At 44.5% G+C, this 25627-nt stretch overlaps 1 protein-coding gene across 1 annotated transcript; it reads right to left on the bottom strand.

Annotated features, from left to right (window-relative positions):
• Positions 1-4: 4 nt before the first annotated feature.
• FYB2 (FYN binding protein 2) lies at positions 5-25627 on the bottom strand (the record flags this gene model as incomplete). Its single annotated transcript, XM_082053146.1, has 21 exons — positions 5-132; positions 577-610; positions 778-934; positions 1365-1449; positions 3195-3287; positions 3858-3918; positions 4674-4702; positions 5992-6075; positions 8062-8131; positions 8435-8478; positions 8578-8704; positions 10363-10516; positions 10831-10915; positions 11415-11446; positions 12647-12675; positions 13416-13504; positions 16146-16179; positions 17250-17444; positions 18408-19113; positions 23631-23701; positions 25558-25627. The coding sequence occupies 21 exons, from the start codon at positions 25625-25627 to the stop codon at positions 6-8; spliced, it is 2376 nt and encodes a 791-aa protein (XP_081909272.1). The 3' UTR covers position 5.

Here is a 25627-nt window from a genome sequence, read left to right as displayed (position 1 = left end):
AAACTTTATTTACATTTGCATCTGCTCTCTGCAGTTGGCCAACGTGGACTCTCATGGATGCAGGAAGCACAAACGAGATCTTCAAGGATGCTCTGGGGGAAAGCAGCTGTCAGGGCCCTTAGTACTGTCTGTCTCAAAAATTAAATAAAAAAAAGTTTCACAGTAATGGGTACCTGGGCAAGAGGAGCTTCATTTATATCAATTATGCATGAGCACGCAAGGAAATGATATTGCAGCAGGGAATTTAAGGGTGTGTTTTGGCAAGGCGAGGCACACGGAATGGCCCATGTTTGCAGCAGATGTGAATTAATATGGCATATCTGAAAGCAAGTCAAGAATCTACAATTTATACAAGTCATGACTGGACAGGGATTTTTTTTTTTAGCTGTAGTTGGACTGGAAACCTGTATAACAGCAGAATAAAACTGGAAATACTTATTTAATATTTAATACGGGGTGTTTACATTAACTTTTCCCTGCCTTCAGAAGTTTTAAGTACATTTCTCCAGATCTCAAATATCTATACACAGGAAGGAGAAGAAAATATGCATCATAATAAATAAAATCTGAGTTTACCTGAAGTTCAAATGCTCCACTAGAACATACCCATCTGAAAAAATACGGGGAAAAAAAAACAAAACAAAAACAAAAAACAAATTAATAAACTCCTGAAAAAATAAAGGCCCCGTGGCTAAGCACAAAGAACATACTGTTGCTTGCTTCTCAAAACTGGATTGCAAAGTGACTGCCTGTGCCAGAGACTTTCTGCAAACTTACATCTGCCCTCCGAATTGCGGCAGATCACGGCGTTGCCCTCTGTGACATCGATAACATCCAGTTGTTCTCCAGCTGTGACCGGGAGATCAACTCTCCTCATACTGGGGACCGAGCACTCAGCTGTGGCTGTGTTGATGACGTTGATCTCCTTATCATACTGCGGAAAAGAAATAAAAACCACAAGTTATTATACACTCGTGTGCAATGTCTTTAAGGGCAGTGGAGAGGGAGAGAGAGAAGAGATTTCAGGATGGGTTGTGAGGCTTTGTCTGGGGCTGAAGAGAGGAAAAAAAGAGGGGGGAAAAAAACCAAATCAAACTACCAGCAAATCCAACAAACAACAATGACAAACACCACCACCCACAAAACAAAGAACCACACGCACACAAATTTTAAAAATGCCCCACCCACACAAAAATGCCCCAGCAACATCCCTGATGAAGTTCCCTGAGGAGAAGGCAGCATGTCAGTGGGACATCTCTCCCAGCATAGCAAAGGATCAACAGCTTTCCGCCATGCATCTTTTAAGCACAGCAGGTAGCTGCTTTCCTCCTCTGACATGACCAATTCTCTAAAAAAACCCGTACCATAAATGTTTCTCTAAAAAACTTCTCTTCTTTTCCCATCTTCTTGCTTTTTTCTGCATTGCTCTTCTTGACTTTGAAGATACTCCTGCATTGAGAATGACAGACACACACTTAGGAGCTCCATTTAAATGACCCCTGGCACACCGGGGAAATGCAACACGGAGCCTTAGTCCAGCCTTGCCTGCAATGAACTCTTGAAAGAGCAAAGCACAATGTTCACATTGCTATTTTTCATTAAAAAATGAATATACAACTCAAACCTGCTGATGAGCAAAACTTGAGCCATTTTCTATCTCCATTTGCAATAACTGTGTTCTCTGTAAGGAGCATGACAACAAACAAACTCCTATCGAGTGTTTCAAATCAGTTTTGTTTTTATAGAAGTCAACAAGTCACTTTTCCCCCAGCAGTTTGTCTCCTGGTTTTATGTATATGTAAACATTAAGGGTCCCCAGATAACTCTCATCCCGGGTCATTTATGGAAGTGGGGCTTGACACAGCTCTCAAGATTGTTGTTGCTTTCTTAGCACATGGAGAAAGTCACTCAAGCAGATATTTAAATAGCACTGTAAAGTGTAAAACAAGCTTTTATAACTTGGCTTAAGGGGAGCAATGGCCATTCATGGGTATGGAGATGCTGCTCATCCTGGTTTGTACATGAAACTCCAGCTATGGCATTCATTTTAAAATTAAGACAGGGAAAGGAAAAAAAAAAAAAAAAAAAGAAAAATACAACAACAAAAACAACAAACAAAACAACAAAAAAACCCACAAAACCAAACAACCACCACAACAAAAACCCCCAAACAAACAGAAAACCCCAAACAAACCAAACCAACCAACAAACAAACCAAACCAAAACCAGCAAACCAATCAACCAAACAAAACCCACCCACTTAGAACAAATTATTCAACCTTGGCTAACTTTCATGCATTTAAAATTGAGAGATGGGGAAACAAGATCTGAAATTAGGGACTTTTAAGCTGTGAAGGGATTCCTCCTTGGCAGACTCAGCCAGTAGGACCTGTGATCTCTAAGGAACAGATGAAATCACATTGACTACCTGATAGTTTGTAAAATTACATGCATGGCTTTTCCCAAAAAAGTGGTATTTGAGCAACCCCATGCAGGAACTCTGCAGAAAACAGATCTCTGATTTGCATTTGTTTGAAGTCCCAGGTATTGGGTCATGGAAAAGCTCATTGCAATGCACACTTTCCTGATCTAAAAGGGAAATGGCAACTCCTACTTTCATGTGAATTTTTGCAGAATCGGTAACAAAAAGTTTTATTTTTGCTTTTATGCACAAATGGCACAGCAAGAGGCAATGCAATAAATCCAACTGGAAACAGAAGAGTCAAGAATTCAGTACTTTAAAGTAAGGTTAAGGGGAACACACAGCCAATTACTATGCTGTATACAAATCTCATAAACACAGTTCTCTTGCCACAATAGTGATAGCTGATCCACAGAGATAAAATATTTAATGAAGACAAAATTTAAGAGGCAATGGGACTGACAAGTGCAGGAAAGCAGCCAAATATACAGCAAGTAGCACCTTTCTGTTTCGGCTAAGTGGGAGGACATGATACAACTTCAGGATGAGACACAGGGCATCCCTGCTTGCATACAGCTCAGATCCAAGAGTTTGTTTTGCCCTTAAGATATTTTCTGCAAAGATTTCCTGAAAGATGGATTCAAAGGGAAAGGACCCCAGAGCAGCAGCCAAACAAAATGCACAATCAGGGGCATCCCACTCCTGCAAACGATTCAACAGATGCGAGTATGAAGTTAGACAACACAGAAAAACACAGAACGAAAATCAAGACCTTTCCATATTGCTGCCACTTTTCCTTTGATCCTTATCCTCTTTTGCTATCAGAAATGTTGGCATCCAGGTTCTGTACTTATTGTCCTTCTCTCTGAGAGGAGGGGAGAGAACCACACAGAAATTCAGGTTTTTGCCAGCACCCTGTGTCCTCTCCCCAAACCTGTGTAGCTGCAAAGTCATGATTTTTCTTTCTGTCTCCCCCCACAACCACCACTGAAACGCAAACACTTGCTGTGATTTATACCAGCACGTGCTGCTGCCATAATCATCTGGCAGCAAGACACTGAGACATGCTGTTCCTATTAAAAGTAATTTTTCTGACAAGGAGCTTGCCAGGATGGGGCTGATTATCAGGTCTGGGAGCTGGAGTTTTCTTCCCTTAAGAAAAGTATCTGAATTTTCACATTTCAGGGAGCAGCCCTCTCCTTTTCATGTCTCTGGCACTAACCAGGTCACATGGAAGAAACGTCGTGCAGGATGCTACTTGCCAAATTAAACACACATGGAAAGGGCACTTGGACTGTCTCCAGAGGACTAAGTCCCGACCAGCTCATGACCCTTGGTGGCTCACCGTACAGCAGGCTCCCCAAGGCACAGCTTTGTGACAAGAGGAACATCTCTATGACCCAGGACCAGCCTCAGAAGGGGGCACCCTCCTCACCTCGGTTTTCTCTGCCCCACCTCGACATCATCGTACACTGTGTCATCCTGGGAACCAGCCACTGTCAACCAAAACACAGCAGAGAAATGTATTAGGAGGTGTCATTCTGAGCCTGGCACATGAAATAATATATTGCAAAGGAAAACAGGGGCTACTGCTGGTCATTCAACCCAGAGAGATCAAGGCAATGCAAAAGAAAGATCCTTGGGACACCGCAAACCATTCAAAACTCTAGCACAAGGCAGGCTTGGGTTTGTTAAGGTGTGTTTGTGGGCAGGTTTCTGTACAGGTTCGGCCATCCAGCTCCAGGGATGGAGCAGGAGCAGAAGCAAAGCCCCAGCTTTGAACTGTGGCCAAATCAGGCATGCTTTCCATCCGAAGGACATGGGTACGTTCACTCCAGCACCTTCTCACGGCTTGATTAGTGGGGGCAGTTTTTGCATCCACCCCCCATTTACACAGGGCACGAACTTGTCCCTCCACCAGGCAGTAATAAGTAGTTTTACGGAGAGCTGTTTAACACCGTCGCCAACCTGGAAGGAGTGGCTCAGCATCGACTGCTTCACACATCGCCTTCCTAAATATATTCAGACCTTCTGGAGAAATGCTCTTCTTCAAAGAAGAAACATCCAAAAATGAGCAAAAAACCCACCCTCAATTGAAGCACAAATCTCTGTCATGTCTTCAGAGTTAATGGTGCCACATTACGTGATTTTCAGAAAAGCACAATGTGTAAAGTTGGTTTTCCATTGTGCAATACATTTGCCTCTTCACACACACAAAGCCCCAAGAGTCAGATGCATATATCTTGCTTACCTAAATTTGATACTGAAATGGAAAACAACCTGCAGATAGAAAAAGCTTTTAGAAACTAGTTTGCACATCAGCATCACCTAAAATTCCACAAGCACCAACAAAGTAGCATAGCAGCTCTTGTTGCTGAAGTGATGGAGGCAGGTCTAGGTGACAAGCTCTGTGACACCAACCACAACTGCCGGAATTACATCCCTTGCTAAATAAGCACCTCCATCCTCTGGCAGCAACAATGGCCACGCATTCACCAAGCTGGTTACGAAAGGTCTACATTGCACCCAAAGAACAGTCCAAATTGGCAAAAGCACCCTCCTTCTGCCCACGCCTACACCCCTTCCCAAAAGCTAGAGGCTTGATGGACTGCAGTAACTTCCTCCTTGTAGTGTGCCATAGGTTGCCCAGAAATTTAAAAGTGATAATGACTGTAGATATCTAAGATACTTGCAGAAGCTTTAGGGGTTCTTTGAAACAGAAGAATGGCATGAAACCTGGTGGCTCCTTCCCTAGAGTGATATTTAGCAGTGATGCAGGAAGGAGCCACTGACATGGCAGAGTATCTAGTGTGAAAAGGTTTTTAAGCAAAAATTGGTTAATCTGGAATTTACAAAGAGATAGGAAAAAGTAGCATTTTCGCGCAGTTCAGGCACTGTGCATGGCATGAGGCACACGCTGGCAGTGGCAGAGGATGGGTCTGCAGACAGCTACTGTGCACCTCAGGAAAAGGCGATTTCCCTGGAACCTTAACCAGGGTTTTGAATATTAAAGTGTGAGTACCCAAAAGGGCACTATAGGAAGTTATACAATATCCTCTATCCTAACTTGTTAGACTACAGACTCAATAGTAAACTTACTCAACATATGCTGTTGCCATTTATATGGTAGTGGGTATTATAAATGGTACTCGGAATAAAGAAACTCAACCCTTAAAAGCCACCTCAGCAAGCTTTTGCCTAATCCTGGCCCACAGGTCTAAGCAGCAGGTATCACATTTCTATGTTCTTGCATATATTCTTTTTCGTTTGTGCATCGTGCTGAAGTATCAGAAGGGTACCAAAGGCAGCAGAAAGCTTATGAAAACTTGGACTCTGCTGTAGGACCCGCTCCTGTAGGTTCCTAATGTCATAGACTTTGGAGAAGCTGCACAGATGGACCATTGGCCACATCTGCCATAGCAGCTCCCAATGCAACAACAGAAGCACTTTCAGCATAACTTTTCCCAATAAAACTGTATTCCTTACCCTTAGATCTGCTCTCAAATTATTGCAACTATGAATGCTCACGTTTGGAGGGGGAAAGGGCCGGACAACAACCATTTCCTTACCTTAAGTTTTCCTTAAACCTGTTGTTCTTCAGCTTCAACTTTTCTATCTTAAACAAGTTTCCAAATCTCTTTTGTTTTTCTGTTCTGTCCAAAAGAGAAATAGATTTTAAATTAAAGAGGCACTGAGCACTGAAGTATGTGAGAAGTGGAATACTCATAGCCCCAGAGATCCTGAAGCAGGTAAAGGAAGGTCAGCAGATCTTAGACCTCAGATTAGAACTAGGCTTTAAGCCTTAACAGCATCATGCAGATGAATGATGGATTCAGTAAGACAGGCACCAACACAGCAAAAGGTGTTTAAGTACCAAGTCCAAGCTCAAATCTTTGCTTAGCTTTAAACTTTTCTGTGTTAATTGAAGCTGTTCCTCCTCTGACCCAAAAGCTACAGAATGACCCAGGTTTATTTGGAGTAAAAATTTCTGATGAAACAGACAAAAATTGCCCAGAAATATGCGATGCACCTTGAAGCAGGACATCAGTAGCATCTGCCTGCGCCACCCTTCATCACACATTTCTGACTTTCACACTCTTGAGAAGACCATTTCACTACACACACTCTTCTCTGAAGCTTACAGGGGGTTGCAAAGCTACACAGCAATTTTTTAATAAAGTACCTGTGAAATGCCAAGATCCTCATATGGGGGACATTACCCATGCACAAAGCACTATTAAAAATACTTCATGTGTATCAGCCCACCTAATCCTGCACGTGGGATCAATAGAAAGACTAAATAAAGACTGGTTTGGGGATTAAGACACTGACCTCTGAACCCTGTGAATTTGGTCACAATCCTAGTTTCGTCATGAAATTCCCTTGCAAACCCAGCAAGACGCACTGTTCCTCTATGAATTAGCAATACAGCTTAATTTCTGCTGCTGTTCAGCACCCATGGCTGCAGAGGCGCAGGAGAGCCATGGGGATGCTTCCCAGCAGGTAGGGAACACACCTGGTTGGTCCAGCAACCAGATGCAGATGCCAGCACACCTACCATCTGGCTGCAGAAGCTCATGCACCTCTGCTACACAACTCCCACGGACAACGTGCAGAGAAATGACATTTCTATCTTTTAATAAGTGCCCAGTCACAGCCAGGGTTTCAGGTTTCCCATATCTTTTTCCTGTCTCCCACACACACAGGCTCTACATGCATGCAGAAGCTAGACTTGCATCCAGATGCAAGGCAGTAGGAGTCTCACATCCATAAGGAAAAAAGCAGATGTACAGCAACACCTTATTATTCCTCCCACACCGCTTCCTTAGAAGAGAACCACCAGATGCACTGGAAGCAATTGTGTGCAGCATCCCCAGCGCATATGCCATTCCCAAAGGCTGTCTCTGTTTCTTACCAAGGGATGCAGGAAATCTTTTACTGCGTGAGAGTAGGGAACCACACAAAGCTAATAAGCAAAAACACAACTAACTTCATGTTTCACCTCTTAATCCATTTGGGGAGCTCAGGCAATGTATAAACCTGAGGCTGCAAAACTCATTGCGTTTCTAACACACCCTCTGGAAGCAAATATCTCGAGAAGATATATAAAAAAAGAGCAGGTTGCAAGTTAGTTACAGCATGTCAGCTGCAGGCATTAACTCACAGCCTGGGCTCCTTTCAGCTTTCCAACCTTCTGGGATGTAAATTGTGAACATTTTGTCCTTTTTTTTTTTTTTTTTTTTTTTTAATAGGGGCAATGCCTCCATTTCTCCCTTAAGCATTACCTCTTGCAGCACACACAGAAAGGTGCCATTTCTGAGCTACAGCTGAGCAACACTTTTGATCAAGACAGCAAGACTCCTGTGTGTTTTATGCAAGCAGAGGTCTGTAAGGGGAGTACTTCAAGCTCTAATAAAAAGGCCTCACTGCTTAGGGATTTAATTTTCATAACTATTTTTTGCTCCCTAAGTGTCAGCCAAAGTGGAAAGAGGGAGGAAAAGGGGGAAGAAGCCCACCCACACAACAACTTTTCTGCAGTTGCATTAGGGAACAAAAAGACTTCCAGCCAGTACCTGACATGTGAAATCAAGGAAGTGTGGTCAGTATTTCAAAATACAGGCTAAGAAATTACAACTTACTCCATTTTTGCTGGATTATCACCCTCAATCTCAACATCTTCATATGTTTCTTCGTAGCTGTTTCCTGAAACTTAAAACCAAGGCACACCATTATCACAAACCACGTTCAGTAGCAATGAGGTGAGGTTTGCTGGACAAATTGCACCCAGGCCACTACATTTTACTCTTACAGAGGCTTCAAGGTCATTCAAATGAATTCCATACTAGACGTGTGTACTGCACCCCACTGGTTTTAATGGGAATTCAGAACAACCAGGCCAGACGGAGACACTATAGATGTTGAACATTAAATGAAGCTATTCACATCATCTCCCAGGGACCAGCCCAAATTAAAAGCAGCTCCCGTTCAAGCTTCTCCATGTGCTGCACTTACTGCTGGCTGAAGCGAATGCACTTGAGACATCTGACGCTTGGCTGCTAAAAGACAGAAATTTTACATGTGCATGTGCTGCAGCATGGTTTTTAAAAGACATTTCACAGACACAGCCATCGTGAAGAGCTCAGGTCCATACTTACAGTCTATCATGCATGCCCTCAACATCATCATATATATCTTCTGGTGCCTCCAGAGACCGCCAAATGTTTTGGTTTAAGGCTGTTCTTTCTACCCCTGGCTTCAGAGCACCAGTACTCCTGTTGCGCACTGGAAACGAGAAAGGAAACTTCTCTCAGGGCAAGGGTACCTGTTGAGGGTAACAGTTAAAGCCACAACAAGTAAGAGCCTACAGACACACTTGCCATTCCAGGAGTCCAGGAAAAGCACTGAGCCACTCAGAGAAAGAAAAGTGAAGAATTTAAAAATATTTTAAGTTTTAAAACATTTAGCTTTAAAAAGTTTTAAAATATTTTAGGTTTAAAAAAATTAAAACATCCATCAATATTCTCAGTTGTGGCAGCTGTGACCCAAATGCTCCTCACCAGAAAACACCCCAAGACTATTCATGGATGTTCATAGAAGTGATTGAAAGGAGGGTTTAGCATGGTTAGTGGAGATGCTAAAATCCATTGAAAATACACCTGTAAAGCAACATGTCAGAATGGAGCCAAGGAGGGAGAGTATCCCAGAGATGTGTTTCACCAAGGGCTGGAACCAAGCATGAGAGCACCTCATGACGTTAGAAGAAGATTGTTACTGGAGGACTCAGTTAAGTGGCAATATTAAATCCTTAAAACTTGTTTAAGAGTGTTGGAATAATGTAGAAATGCAGCCACAAAAATAAAAGCAGATTGTTTCTAAATGAACACAGGTGCATGCAGTAGTTCTCGCCAGAACATGTATCATCACAATCTGCTCTAGTTAATGACCAGAGTTGCTATAAAACTTTCAGACCCCCATGAGGAAGAAAAGCATGGCGGGGGGAAGGGGAACCAAACAATTCTCCAAATCAGCCTCTCTCATGAAACAATAGCAGGAGGCTCCCCATGAGTACTTAAAAAAAAATATTCCAACAGAAATTACCTCCAGCTGTTCAAAGGTCAAGCAAATCAGCAAGATCTCTTCCAAAAACAGACACCAACCAAACCAGAAAATTATTATGAAGCAATTTAAAATTGAAAAGAAAAACAAAAACTGAAGGCCACACCAATCTCAACAACGAAAGTCGCAGTCAATTTATACTCTTTTCCTTCACACTCCTGGTCTGTTCACAGAGCTCAGAGCTACTTTTTCTCTCTTTTATTTTTGAGCTGCTACCACATCACACTAAGGGCTTGCAGAGGCAGGAGTAAGCTGTTGCAGAATAGAGCCCATGCACACTTCTTATACCTCAAGCTGTGTGTTTAATAATTGAGCAGCTCAGGTGCAGATCACCAGCTCTGGACACTGTCTCAGAGCATCGTGACAGAATGAACCCAGAGTCAGAAAAAGGTTCACAGGAACTACTAAGAAGATGGAGCAAGGAGCCATCATCCATCTTAATAAGGGAAAGAGGGAAACTTTGGGCTCTCATCCTGCCCATGTGTGTTTCTACCACAAGCATTAGCCAAACCCTTTTCTGAGACTCTATAAATTATGAGAAGCAGAGGAGATGTATTTCAGCTCTCTTGGATAAGGGCAATCTGCTAGAAAAATAAACACCTCGGTTAAAGTTACGCAGATGGTTAACCAACTTAGGAAACTATTTGCCAAGCCAAAATAAATGATTCAGACTAGAATACAAATGTGCATGCAACCTTTTGCCCTGGTTTAACTAAATTGGTTCAAGAGTTGCATCCAAATTTAACATTATTTCCCATATGGAAGAGACATTTGGGCAACAGATGGGACTGAGGAAACACTCAACAATGCAATGAGATACTCACAGAGCTCCACTCCATCTCTTGCCAGCCCTTGTGGGGTAGGATACTTTGCAGTCTGGGTACCGGTCACATCCTGCTTCTCTTGTAGCACCTCCATCCCACCTCTACCATCTTCCTTGGCTTGACTAGTGGGAGATACATATTCATTTCCACTCACCTGAGATCAGACATTTGGTTTGGTCAATACAGTCTTTAGAAACAGTTTTCTAATATAACTTACATATCTATAATGATGAAAGTTATCTTTCTGTGGACTTAAAAGTTTCTCACCCTTTTCCATCAGGGTTTTCTGGTAGAAATAGGCACTGCTTGGCAGCACTACCTGCCTTGTAGGTATGAGCAGGCAAAAGAGAAGGCAGAATAAAAAAGGTGATTAAGGACAAGTTTCAACTGTTTGCCAAAGAGACAGAGAACAGAAAGGGAAGCAACATGCTGCAATAATTATTTAAAGTAATCTCAAGGATATGATACCTCGAAAATTTTCTTTCCTTCCTGTTTCTCTCTTTCAGGACTTGTTTTTTCCTCTTTTTCATCCTCTATTATAGCTTCTCCAGAGCTGAAAATTTCAGAAATGAGGGTGATCTCACAACAGAGACATTTTAGCAAAGTCACAGACAGACAGATTGCTTTATGACTGTGCCCAAATATGCATCTCATTTTCCCTTTGAATGATGTAGGTGCCAAAAAGATTGCCAGTACTAATAGTAAGGGCAAATCCAAAACTAAAGGTCACTGGTTACTTGGGGTACTAGAAATCACTCTTGGAAAAGAGACAAACTAAGGTAATTGTTTTCTAGTGGCAGGAATGGACAAGCTGGATCCATTTGCCAGCAGTGGTACCTGGCTCACAAGATGTGTCTCTCATCACACGATCACGCTTTGGAATGAAAACAATCTTAGAAACCATGAGTGCCAACACAGAAGAGCATCATCGCCTACATACTCTTGTTCACAAAGTATCTGAAATTTCTTTCTATTTATTGAGTGTTACAATATTCTCACCCTAACCTGAGTTAGTTGTGGGATTAGAAGAAGCTTGAGAGAAAGGAAATTACCTGGATTTGGCAAAGAGAAGTGTCTTCTGTTTCTAGAATAAAGAAGAGGAAAGCCTTCGGCCACTGGGCTTTTCTCAATAGTCAAGCTTTTATACAAGGCCTCAACTGTCATCTAACATTTAAAGAAATATTGCTTTAGAAAGCCCAAAAGTATTTTACATTTGGAATAGTCATCAGACAAGAATACTTCCTCTACTTTGCAGAACAGGGGATACACATATTGACAAACTATATACAGATAATGTAACAGTGCAAGGGATCAGGCCAATGAAGCTACTGGTCGGAATGAAAGCAATTACAGGTTGGAGAGCTTACAGAAGTTTTTTTTAACAAATAAATATTTTCCAGTCTACCATAAAATAAGACTAGGGCTGATCTAAAGCACCTCTCCACAAATCACACACAGATAAGTGCATTTGGAAACTTGTGCTATTTCCTGGACAACTTGATTGCTCTGAAAGTCAGGACTTGAAACTCTTTCAGCAGAGCCAGAACCGATACCCAGCACATTATCATCTCCTGGCACAAGGTGCCGGGTTCTCCCAGCCCAGGACTGTGGGCCATGCAGCCAAGCAGGTCTTATCTAGGGACACCTGTGGCAATTCCAGCCCTGTGCAATGCACTATCCTGCCTTCATTGCATGTTATCTCCAATGCCAAGGTTAACAGCCACCCACTTTGTAGCCAGGGTAAAATTAAAAGAGTCAGGTCACAGTTTGCAGCAGAGATGTCCCTGCAGCAGGGGATGAAAACCTGCACAGTTGTGCCAACAGCAGTTGCCCTCACAAGCCCAAGCTTGAAGCATGCTGCTGTGACAATAAAACCTGGTTCAATTTTGCTTTTTTGCCTTCTGAGATGGATTACCAGCACCAGCCCACCTTTGACAGGAAATTCCACTACAATTCAGTGGATTTTTCCTCCCAGAATTCATGATCTTGATATCCGTGGTTGACACTTGGTCTACCACCAATGGCCAGATGGTGTTACCACTTCCTTACGTGTTTTCAGAGGAAGCCAAGGGAGTCGACGCTCCCCTAGTGTGTTTGGAAACCTCATTAGTCTTTGTGTCCCTGCTGCAATCTCTTATTTATTTTTTGAGAGTCTTCACAGACACACATATAGAAATACTCAGCAGATAGAAATTTTTAATATCTGTATATTTCTTAAGATAGGAAAGGATATGTATGGTACAGTCAAGCCTACAAGATCAAAAACAGCTGTGAGGAGACTAACCTTGTGTTCTCGAGGATCTGCCTTAGGTACTAGAAAAGATATTTTTGAACAAGTATTAATTTTTAGTCCATGTTAAAGTCACTGCACTTAAACTTGCAAAACCCAACTTCAGCCCAAATTTCCCAGCGTCTAGGCACACATTCACCATGGTACATTTGCTGTGTCCTACTGGCCAGGGTCCTTCAATTTGCTGTTTGAATGTTGGCTTACACATTCAGAGGACTACAGCATGGAGCTTGGCTGGCCACAGTTTTCATAGCCCCTGGGGCAAAACCAAAAGAGTCCCCCAAAGGAAGTTGTTTGGCTCCTGTTCCAATGAGAGAGAAAACCCACGCACAAGGCAGAAGCTAACCTCTCCCAAAAGGGAAAACTTTGAAAAAAGTAAAAGCAGAGCACTGGTAACTCTGATGGAGAAAATTACACAGAGAAGAAGTAGTAATAGAGATGGAAAAACCCATTCCCAAGAAGATGCTGAGGTTTGCCTCACTATCTTTTTTCTTTCTCTTCTACATGGGTGTCTTATGACTTTTCCCCACTGCAGTTTTACTGTAAGCAACATCTCACCAAACTACAACTTCTTTTTTGTCTGTGCCCCAAAGCCCTCATTCCGTGACAGTGCGCACAGGTACAACACAGACAGTCATCTTTTGTCACCCTGACCAATGTGGAGCTGCTTTGCTCAGCTTGAAGAAACAATACTATTTCAATTTTTAGAGGCTCTATCCCAAATACCACATAATTCACCTAGCAGTCTTGCCTCACAAAGTACCTTCAATGACACACAAGGTTGTGTTGTCCCCAAACTGATTCAGGTACGTCGGATTTTCTTCATAATTATGCTGCTCTTCAAGTTGAGCACTAAGAAGATGAGAGAAAAGAGAGAAGATTTTTTTTTCTGGTTCTTTTAGAAGCCTGAAAAAAAATATTCATCTTAAGGACAAGGAATTCAAGCGCTTTTATACTGAGTCTACAAGAAAGCAAAGTGAAATGAAGAATTCCTCAGAGGGAGAGGAGACCTGTGCCAGATGCAGGGCATGGCAAAGCCTCCCCCTCAAGCCCACACTCCCACAGCTTTTCCTTTGGGAGGACAGGCTGCATTTATATGGCTCAAAGAACATCAGGGGACTTCAAAATGGGATTATGGTCTTCTGCCTACAGCGATCCCTCAAGTAGAAACAGAACAAAAGGTCCAAATAAATCCAAATGCAGTGTTTTTCAAACCTACCACAGCTACTTAAAAATTAATAACAACACATGCTGGTTCTCAATTAAGGAAACGGGAAAGGGAAAACAGAGATATGCAGAGGGTAGGTATAAAGGTCCTGCTCCTGAGCTTATCAAGCCACATGCTTCATGCCATCATGGGACATGCCAGCTGTGGGAGGGAAGGTGTCACAGCCCCAGCAATGCAAAGCCTCAAGTATTTGGCTTACCATCCTAGTCCCCATCTCCTAGTTCTCCTTTTTCCTTTCCTCCTCCAGAAATTCAAATTAGCATCATCAGGGAATGGGTGCAGAGAAAAACCCAACCCAAGGAGCAGCCAGGCAAAGCTCAGAGGCTTCACCTCCACCCAGGTTTCAGCAGCTCAGGAGAGTACTGAGAAGTGGCAAATGCACAAGATGCAGCTTGCAAGACATGGGGGATGAGGTGGGGTGGTGAAAGAGCATCAGGAAAAGTTATAGTGAAAACTTCTATCTCTTACATTAAGTCTGTAATAAACCTCAGGGAAGGTATGGTTTTCCTTGAATTGCCCTGCTGTCACAACTCAGTGTCAACACCGCAAGGACTGAGTAGTTGTTGCAAACCAGAACAAGAGGAACTAGAAACTCAAGGTGCATTTTAACAGTAGTGAAATCAGAGTAAGAAATGACACCTGAAGTCAAGCAGAAGCTTATGCTAATGCTGAAGAGCAGCTAATGCTCTGAGTCCAGGGCCTGCAAGCTTGCTGATCCCACCGCACGTTTTGGACACACAGGTCAGGGCATCTCGCTGAAGGGGACACCTATATACACATTGAATGAATACCACCCACAGGTATTTTGTTCCTGGTGCCATCACTTAAGGAAGAGATGACTAGGAAAATGCCCTTTCACTTCCCCAGCCCAAACAGCATCCCAAGAGCTTGGCTGGACACCAGACAGCCCTTTATAAACACCACAGTGCTACACTGACCCAAAATACAGCTGGGCTGATGGATCCCTGACGAGCAGAAGAGAAGGCAGAGTGTTCACCCCAAACAAGGAATCGAAGCTCAAGAATAGCTGGCCCAAACAACATCTGGGTGTTTAAGAGACCAGACTTCATTGCAGGTGGGGCTCCCACCTCTGGGCTTCAAGGAGGGGAATTTCTGCCCCCAAAGCCCCAGGATCTTGCTTTTATGCTGGAGTTCATTTAATTAATTTCCCATTATCACATGGTTAATATTTAACAAGTGACCTATTGTAAAGGCCTTATCACAAGTAGTAGAGGAAGATTGCTAATCTTTCTAGGACTTGCAGGGCATGACAGGTTTGGAGCTGGTTATTTTTTGACCAGTTCTCTTCTGACAAGTACAGGTTAAAAGCTAAAGAAAACACCAGGCAACGCTGGCAGGAACACCTCATGATTTAAAAAGCACAACTTGCTGCATTGTTAGCTGCAAGAGTTCATTGTTTAGGCACTGGAAGTATTTTAAGAATTTGTCTCTTTTTGCTTTGGTTCAGCCATTCTGTTTCCCATTTTCCCAGCTGTATATTAATGCAGCTAAGGCAAAACATATATAGGAATAATTTTCTCCACTTCTGCTTTCTTTTGGCACAGAACCACGACTGCTACACAATTGCTCATGACAAGTCAGAGGGGTAGCGGAAAAAGTCAGGATCCCCTTGCATACAAAACCAATTGTGTCTGTAAGATTTTTAAGCTCTTTCAGACACTTGTGAAATCAGAAGCTGAACCAATTGTCTTGTCTTCTGGTGAGTGAGTTTGGACCACCACTCAATAAAAAAACTCACTTGAGCATCTGGAGGCAGCTGAAGTCCTGGGGAAGGGGAGGAAGGGCAGCGACTCCTATACCCTGGCTTTGCTGGCTGCACAAACACACAGGAGGGCAAGCAAAATAAAAAAACCCCAACACCTGCTGGTTACACCAGGCCTTTGTTTCAGCAACAGTTTTCAAAAGCATCTCTTTTCTAGAAACACCAAGCTTGAGTATATAGAAAACAGGAAGCGAGAACCACACAGATGCTCAGTGATTTCTGTAACCAAAGCACTGGCTGTTTTCCCTACAACCAGCTAAACCAGATCTAAGGATACATGGGTAGGGATCTCCATGCTGCTCAAAGAGACTAGAGGAGAAAACAGAGATGAAGCTTTCTACTTTAGGAGAAGGTCATCCCAGCCAGCTTTGAGCTTCCCATGCAGGTCTGCACAATCCCTGGAGCAAGTTGCTGCCTCTGGGAGCAGGACATTCCCTCCAGACTGCACAGGGATGTGGATGCTCCCATTGCCATATGCTCACCTTCCAGGGGTCAAGTAATCCTCTTCGTCAGCAGCTGCACACAAACACACAGAGGATTAGCATGTGAAGGCAAGACCACTTGCCTACAGAACATCAGCTGCAGCGACAGGGAGGTGTGAGGGGGATGGGCCCTCCTCGTGGCATCACACCGCACACAAAGAGCGGTGTGAAATAAGACTGCCAGCAGAAACTGGGGATGTGGCTATGTTAATGTGTCATTATTTCATGTTTCCAGGCAACAACCTCAGGCCTTCTAGAAATCAATAATTGAGCAATATTGAGGGGGCATGGAAACAATGACATAAATGTAACTATTTTCCTCCATCAATTTAATATATTTAGAAAAGGTAAGTAGGATAGAAAAAAGTTACAGTGAAAACCTCTCTCCTTCCCTCTTATTTTTATCGAGACCAGGGCAGACCAATAAGTACTGGCACAGGAAAGCCCAAGACAGTTTAGCAGAGCCCTTCTTAGAAATGCAACTCCTTTTCAATTCAGCAGAAGTTGTGCCCAAATATCTGGCTATAATTAAGTCTGTATCTACAAAGAAATACAATTTAACAGCTTAATAAGTGATCCAGAATATCCTATTATGCAACATCAATCGGGTTTTCTTATGGGAAACTGAACTTTTGCATATCTTGATGTTGGAACATTTAACATTGCCTCGTGTTGTATTTAAAACAGAAGGGGTGGGGGGGATTAGCAGACCAGTTTCTATCGATTTTATTGTGCCTTCCCACAGTTGTGTGCTGCAGAGTCAAGGTATTTCCCATTGAAGTAGCATGATAAAGATCAGCTCGCCTCATGCTCAGCTGCTGCTCCTTTACAACCAGTTGTAAACTGCTCACAACACACTGCAGTTGGGAAGAAAGCGGGTTTCTGCATGGGGGATGACATCCAGCCTGGAAAACCAGATCCCTTTTCCAGATTAAGAGCAAAATTCAGCCTCACTGAAACTGATGAGTTCTTTCTAGTGTTTGAGGAAGATGTTAGAAACAAGTCATGTGCTAGAAATTGTGGCCTTGCAGATGTCCATAAACTGCAAATTATTATTCATTTTCTGCAGAACAGGTTTGAGAAGAAAGACTAGAAATCCCTTACTTGTTTCATTTCCCCTGTGGACCAAAGGCATGGCACTTCGGAAAGCACTGAGATCAAACTGCGGGGGTCTTGGCGGCTTCCCAGGGGCTGGACCCAGAGATTCAGCTGAAGGGAGAGGTTTAATTCTTGGCCACTTGCTCCCAAGGCTGTGAGACCATTTTCCGGCCTTGGGCTGGCAGAAGGGAGGCTCAGACTCTGCTCCAGAGAAGCACAAGGACAGGCAGCAATTAGCCCTCATTTAAGCAAAAATCCATGTAAGATCATTACTTGTTACACAGACATTTCTAACCAGCTCTGCTTCCTCCCAGTTTCAGCATCCCCATTACACAGCAGGCATCTTACCACATTACCAGAGTGGAAAAGTAAATGGAAATGTTAATTTTTACAGATTTCTACCAAGTTAACCATTTTGGGGTCTGAGATCTCAACAGGTCCCTTCCTTTGGACTATAAATACCAGCCTAATTTTCTGTACTGATAACAGTTTAATCTGCCAGGATTTAGCGGCATAGCTGTTTTCCATACACAGTCTGAGCAAGGTAGTTTTCCAGGGTAAACAAAAACTTAATCTTTTCAGTGCCCCGTCACTCAGTATGATGTTAGCAAGAGGAATTTCACAGTGTTCAAGCTTCCTAACACTAGTTTCTGTAAGAAATATTGCAAGGAGAATATGCTCTCTAAGCTCGAATATTGCCTTTTGCAAAACTGGGAGGGAGCAGAGGGGGGACTTCAGGTTTAAACCATTTTAATTTGAACTAAACTATCTTCGCAGAAAAGCCAAACCTTTATGTCTGTGTGAAAAGCAAATAGCAGGGTGTAGTCACATTTACCTTGTCATTGCAAAAGGCCAAAGTAGACCAGAACTGAAAATACTCCCCTGTCCTCACTCTTCATCCTATTCTCAAAATGTGGACAATTTCTCCAAACAAGTTTTAAAAAAATTGCTGGAGATGGGGAACCCTCCCCTTGCCCAAGCTCACCAGCAGTCTGGAGCCTATTTCTTAACCCTGGGACCTCCAGAGAGAGAGGAGAGCACCCCAATGGGCCAGTTCGGCCTCTTGTTTGAGGGTCCCAACTCTTAACAGCTTTTCTCTTTTCTCATGTATCCTGCACTTTCAGAGCACCTATATACCTATAATAAGAGTATAGCTTACTGTACCTTTCTGGTGCTGAGGTGGCTCTCTTGGTGCATGATAACCCATCTGGGAAAGAGCTGGCTCACTGTGGCGCAGAGCATCCTTCTTCTGGACAGGTGAGTCCCCCACGGCATCACTTCCAGACGGCTGCATCCCGCTGCTGCCCGAGGCAGCTGGAGCACACCTCTGCTCTGGGCAAGGGTGCACGTAGAACTTTGCTGCCCGTTCGGTTGCGAGCATCGCATTTGCTTTCTTGCCGTGGGATAAAGTGTTTTCCAAGATCTGTAGGGCGTGGTGGAAAGAGCCGGAGAGCAGAGAGTCCTCTGGAGCTGTTTGGGCTGATCCATACTGGTCAGTGAAATGGGACGGCAGAGGCTGCTCTCGACCATTCTTGGGAGAACTCAGCCCTTTCTCGGAGACACTGCCTTTGCGCTCTTCATTCTGTCCCGTCAGCTCCAAGTAACTCAGCTTGGCTCGAGGCCATGCCAGGGGGTTGCATTGGGTGAGGGCAGAGGGTTGGGAGGTAGGATGGGCAGGTTCACCCTTGGGTTTTAGTTTTATCATTTCTCTCTTACTCAGGGGCAGGGGCCTGGACACAGCATCACCTCCAGAGCCCAGCTTGGGAGGGACTGCAGTGGGAGGCTTTTTGTGTGGCTGCACCAGCTTGTTGGCCAAGGTGGAGTCATTCTGAAATTTTGCTCGGAGGGCTCTGAAATCAGTCACACCTGCCTGGGAGGGCAAAGAGCACAAAACATCTGCTTTCAGGGGTGAGAACAGGCGATTTATACAATCATGATCATTTAAGAGAGAAGGAGGCCCAGACTCCATCCTCATCACCAAGGATATGCAGAGCCTAGTGAAAATTTTAAAGCAGGAGAGGAGAATTAGCTCATTCAAAGGATCCTCCAAAGGCTCACAAATCACTTCTGATAAAGGCAACAGAACTGAGATGAAGGAAAACACAGAAGCAGGGCACAGAAACACAACCAAGCAGAGCCAGTGGAGATGGCTCCTGCTCCCCAACATCACCTAGTGTTGGAGAATCTCCCTCAGGAGGACCTGACAAACACTAAAATGAATGTTAGAGCTTCCCAGCACAGGTGCTGCAATACTGCTCATGCACCTGCTGGGTAGGAAAACTGCACTTTATTTTCAGTACATAAACACCAGCCAGGGGAGAGGCCAGTGCTGCCCCACAGATCCCTAGTCCACACCCTGCCTCCTTTAGAAAACTTCACCATGGGAAGAGACGCACTAAACATCCACCTTGGCAGGCTCCAAATGACCCCTGGGACAAAAATCTTCTTTTTCCACGATTTTGGTTTAGCTCAGGGTTCCCATGGCTCTTTGGATGCTTCTCCCCTTGCCATTATTCCCACACCAAGAAGCAGAGGACATAGAAACCAAACACAGAGCACACAATGACAGCAAGAGCATCTCCTGGTCCAGGACACGAATACCTGCTAAGATACTCAAACCTTGTTCCATACAGTCACCAGGCCCCAGGTTATATATGATTTTGAACAAAGAGAGCTAAGCAGTGACAGCACAGCTTTAAAAGGCCACCTAAGAACATTTTGTTTCAAGACTTTGCCCTCAGGCATGTCACTGTCCCATCCTGGAGAAAGAAGACCACAATTTTTGCCTGCAATGTTGTTGTGGCTTAGTTTCAGCCCTGAACTGAACTAGGGAGAAAATATGAAGAAAAATTTATGAGCTACTTAAGTCCTTGAACTGCTCTATAACTTTTTATATGCCACGATTACATTAGGTGCACTACTCTGGCAGCTTAGTTCAGTGCAGAGAACTGTAAGGCTCCACGAGAACCTGTCTAATGAGGAAATTGGAAAAAATTATCTAGGACAGAACTTCGTTATTCTGAAAAAAGCCCCAGCCTTAAGTGTTAAGGCAGAACAGATGAATAGCATACTGAGGTTTTATTGCATCTAATTGCACGATTTATTAAACACTGACAATTTCTCTTGAATAACCCCTTTCACTGACTTTATTACTTTCACAGGGCAGTGCATGATGTAAAGAACCAACCCATGGGGAAGAGGTTTGAATTGCTCCAATTATATTTCATATTAGTGGTCAGCAGCGTGATGCAGTGTAAGCTGTCCAGACAGCCTAATCTAGTGTCGAGCCGATGCGAATGGGAATTTTCAGAAGCATACGGAGGAAGAATCAGACTTTGGGAAAAAAACAACAAAAAAAAATCCCTCATGTACCAGATCCCTCCAGCACCGCCAGACGGGAAATAAAGCAGTGAGGTGCCCTAATGTGATTGCACTGAGCCTTTGCACGTGCTGCAGCAGCAGTTGAAGAGTTCACTGCTGTTTACCTTGCTTTACTGATTTTCTTTACTCTAGCACATAGTTCCTCATCAGTGCCCTCGGAGACAAAGAAAATAGAAAAGAAAAAGTACCTGCCTGTCTCAATATGCCACCGGCAAAGTGGACTCCTGCGAAACAGGGTTTGTGGTCAGGTCTCACCCCGGCAGTGGCAGAAACAGCTGTGACAGTCACAGTCTTGGCACTACCTTTAAAGAGGGATGGATACAAGCCTCCCTTTCCCCCCCTCAAGTTGTTACTCCTCTTGCCTTGAAATGGCAGCTTCAAATAATTTGCCTAATTAACTGGAAGGTTATCTGCACTTAAAGCACTCTCCATGCCCTTCACTAGAACGTAGCTCCTGCAGTTTGCAGCCCACTTGGTGTATTCTCAACAATGCCACAAGCAGACCCAGCACCAGGGAGACACATACAGTCCCTGGCTGAGCACACCAAACTGCCTGGGAAGATGGGGTTAAATTGCACCCTGTGGCCACCTCCTGTACCCCCACACCCAGCTGGCCCCAATGCTCTCTTCCCTCCCTCAATAATGTTCCCAAAAGTGCTGCCTCCTTGCACAGGGCTGAGCTTAGCAGAACCATCTGAGGTACAATGAGTTCTCCCAGTCTCTGCAAAGATAATTTTCCATCAGGACTGTTCCAAAATACAGACCCACTCAGGCAACTCTCCAGCTCAGCCCACACACCTTAAGCTAGCTCAGGGAGATGCCCAACCTAAAGGCAGTGCCAGATGGGCCACAGGCTGTCAGGCCACACATGAAGTCCCAGTCCCAGTGCCCCACCAGCCCAGGGAGGGTTCAGCACAGTGGGGAGAGGTGATCCCCTGAAAATCAGACCAGTTGACAAGCAGGGAGAATACACTAGTAAATTGAAAGGACTGCCAAAAGCTCACAATGTATATTAGAGCTACATCTGGCCAAATAATTCACTGTGAATAATAATACATTTGGCAAAAGCCCATGCAAGATACGGGAGAGGATAAAAAAGAAACAAACTTCCACTGGCCGGAAAGCTATGAGCATTACAGAGTCAGGGGATAGCTAAACTTTCCATATTTTCTCCCTATAAATAAAATGTTCTGCTAACATTAATATCATTCTAGGAAGCAGAATAAAGCTCAGCTTAAGCCTATGATAATGACACCTTTTAGAAAGATCACCAGCTGGAGGTCTGTGCTGATATCAAGTACTAAGTAAAAGGAATCTCAGTTCTCATTAGTTTTCTGCAGTTGCTTTTCTAAAACAAATTGACACTGAAAAAATTCCACTCAGCTGAGAGGAAGCACTGCATGTTCCCTTCCTGAAATTCTTCTGGCTTCATCCATTCTTTATCTTGATTTCCAAGGGAGGTCCCACGGGTAAATGTTTAATCAGCACTGCTCTCTTCCCGGCAGTGGGGTGGCTGAAGCCGAGCCCAGGCACCCTGGGCATGCTGACGAGAACACGCCACAGATACCATCTACTCATTAACCTGCCAGCTTCTCCCAGAAAAAAAAAAAAAATCCACCTCTACTTTCTGTTAAATTAAGAGACAGCAACTACAGCTCATCTCAGAGGGTAAGAAGCCAGGCACCAGGAACCCCTCAGCCCCTGCTGTGGGGCAGAACGGCTGTCCCCATGCACATCACATGCAGCATTGAAAGCATGCACCTAACGCCAAGTTTAACTGCTCCCAGTCCTTCATAGAGATAGCAGCCCCAAAGCTACAAATCAGCAGCAGAAAATCAAGCGGCAGAGGTTTCACCCAGTCCAGGGGGCAGAGGAGACAGAGCAGCCCATGCAGTGAGGGTGAGAGGAGCAGGGCCGCCACAGTTACCACCTCCATTCCTTCGCTGCTCCGCGCCGGCTCCAGCCGTTCAGCCTGGCACCATGTTTTGCTGCTCCCTGCTCTGTCTGCTGCCGCCACAGCACCGGGTGAGGCGGGGCGAGCCCAAAAACACACCTGGGCCAAGGCCCGGGTCTGCCCCCGGGGCGGGGAGAGCCTCACCCCGGCAGGGCTGAGCCTGCGGGAGCAAAGCCCGCCTGGCCACACTTCCCTAACTGAATCATGGGTTCTCTGAACCACAAACAACATCACAGCAGGCTTTGGATGGGCTCACAAAGGAAATAATCCAGTTTTGTTTGCTTTTTGAGAAAGAACAGCACATCCCCTCAGCATGGGTGCCCCTGCAGCACCCCTGTCCATATACACAGAAGTTCTCAGGTCCCTTCTCAAACCTGAAGCAAGAAAAGCCAAGGAGAACAGAGGAGTCCCACCGTGCCCAGCAATAGTCCTTACCACACCTCTTCACAAGTCTCTTCATGGGTGACACCCACCCTTAACGCATCAGCCCAGCTTGCACCAGGCTCTTCCCCAAGCCAAAGCCAGAGACCTTGGAGTGATTAAAAGAGACATTTCCCTGGATGTTTTCTCCATCTCTGGATAGCAGAGCCCAGCAAAAACAGTCATCCTCATTGAAGCACAGACATATTCCCTGGTGAAGCAGCTCCTTTTCATGGTGAGCTGTTTCTCAGAGTCCTAAGGACAGACCAGTTGAATTAGGGCAAACAAGACTTTTCTCATCACTGGATATTTCTGCCTGGGAGAACATCTTGAACGGATCTGTCCAAACAGTGAAGCCATGTCTTTACAGAGCACATCTCCCAGGAAAAGCAATGCTGGTTAGCTTGGCAAGAAGAGAACTGAGAGGACTTTTTTATTTTCCCCTCCATAACTGATCAAATATTATTTTATCTTACTATGTGGGTGCACTTGATGTTTTCCTTTGAGTGTCGAGAGATGGCTGCTGCACGGAGCCCAGGTGCTGGATGGTATTCGGAGGCAGCTGTCAATAGGGCTTGGGTGGGCAGGGAGCCATCGGCAGCCTGGGCAATACTTACCCATCACCAACTGACCTTAATCCCAAGCACCAGGACATGGCACCTCTTGTATACACCATTCTCAAAAGCTGCCAGGAAAAGAAACCCTGCAGCAACAGCAAGCCTTGAGGTTAAGGGAAAAGGGACTGATAAACCATGTCTTTGATGTGTGGGACCTGATGGCAAACTGTGTGCGTATGTCTGAAAGTGTCCCAGGTTTCTCTCCACTGATTTGAAGGTAACGGTGTGATACATGACTTGTGGATGGACACTCCTCCTTTGCACATGGGCATCAGGAAAAACCCTGCCTCAAGCATCCCTGTCACTACTGGGAGTGGGACCATTGCTCTCCCAGCCTAACCTGGCGCTGCTTTCCAGAGTCAAGCTTGAGAAGAGCTGAGAAAACTTTTAAAAAAGATTAAAAAAAAAGACTCAGTCATCAGAGACATGATTCAAAGCACGTGCCTCGTTCCTCACCACATGAAAAGCCCTGCTGCTGCCTGGTGGTCTCAGAGAAGAAAAGGGGGTCCTGCCGAGCTGAGAGTTGGCAGGAAAGTCCCCCAAACTCAGGCTACAGTTGTGGCATGATGAAAATGAATGCTGATTTTGTGTACAGGTAGCTGGGGAGGATTTATGACCTGCCCAGTGGTATGAACACAGGCCATGAATTCAAGCACTGTTGAAGAATCAGGAGGTTGTGACTTCAGAGCCATGCTCCTGTGGAAAAGGACAGGGTAGATTCCTCTGTATGGGCTCTAAAAATAAAAAGAAAATGCCAAAAGTTTCTTTAAAACATACATTTTTGTGAGTGCTAGCCCTAGTGGGACCCCCACCTTGCCTTCCACAGCAGCCCCAGGGCTGCTATAAATCGCACCAGGCTATAATAACTGCATGGGGAGTGTGGTGTAGCTGCGGTGTTGTAGAGATCAAACACTGCAGAAGTGGAAGCTGACTTTTTTCTCTGGCTCTGGACCTTTCTGGGGAATGTCTGATGACAAAGAGCTGGCGCTGCTCTGTGTAAGCCACCTTTTAATGGGCCACATGGCACAACTTCCTTCGAGGAACTAGACAGAGAGGTCAGGAGACAACAAAACAGGACTTTACACCCTCCACGAAATGCTGGAGGGAATGCAGGTAATCTCTCTGATAGCTCTTCCCCTCTCACTCCATCTCTCCCCGCAGTGCTGGTGCCTCCCGTCGGTCCCCATCAAGCTGCAAATTGCCATAAACTGTGACATCCCAGCAAAACACAACGATCGCCTTGTTTGGAGCAGGAGCTTGGGGTTTGGTCTGGGTTTGTGCATCAGAGGCACTGACCCAGAATGGGCGTTCCCAGGCACAGCCCTGACTCAAAAAAACCCAAATACCTCCCCTGAGAGCAACAGCACCAGACACTTCCTAAGCACGCATGGTCTCCCCAGAATAAACAATTTCAGCCCTTTTAAAAATTTCAAATTTTATGATTTGGATAGGGTTTTTTTGCAGTGGTGCAGTCAGTCTCTTATATAGACATACCAGTCCAAGGGCTTCAAGCAAAGCATTCAGCAGACTTATTTTCCCTGAAATATTCTGAATTTTCCTGAAATTATTCTGCTTAGTGACTGCTGGGATTTTTCATATGTTATAGGTATATTATACAGATTTGGGACTGTTTTTGTCTCCACAGAGGTGTTACTAGAGACCAGATACAACAGCAAACGTTGGGAAGATGACTTATTTCTAATCTTTCAGACATCTATAAAGGCAGGGCAGCATGAGTGGTGAAGACTGGGGAAATTTTGGGGCAATCCAGTTTTCTTTGGAAGACAACTAGATTCAGGTATTGCCCAGGACATAACTGGTGATAACATTAGCCCGGTGCCATAATATTACAGAATGGGGATTTTGGCTCAGTTTTTATGCCTTATTCTGTCCCGAGGAGGACCAGAACAGCCACCCCAGCCGGGTTTCCTACACGTCTCACCCTTTTTTTTCCTGGCGGTCATATCGTGCTTTTCCAGCAGAGGGGGAGATAGGATCACTTGTTCCACCAT

The sequence above is a fragment of the Streptopelia decaocto genome, assembly GCF_964273445.1.
Source record: "Streptopelia decaocto genome assembly, chromosome: 5".
Classification (NCBI taxonomy): domain Eukaryota; kingdom Metazoa; phylum Chordata; class Aves; order Columbiformes; family Columbidae; genus Streptopelia; species Streptopelia decaocto.
Note: the sequence above shows the minus strand (reverse complement) of the source record. Positions and strands in the feature narration are given on the sequence as shown.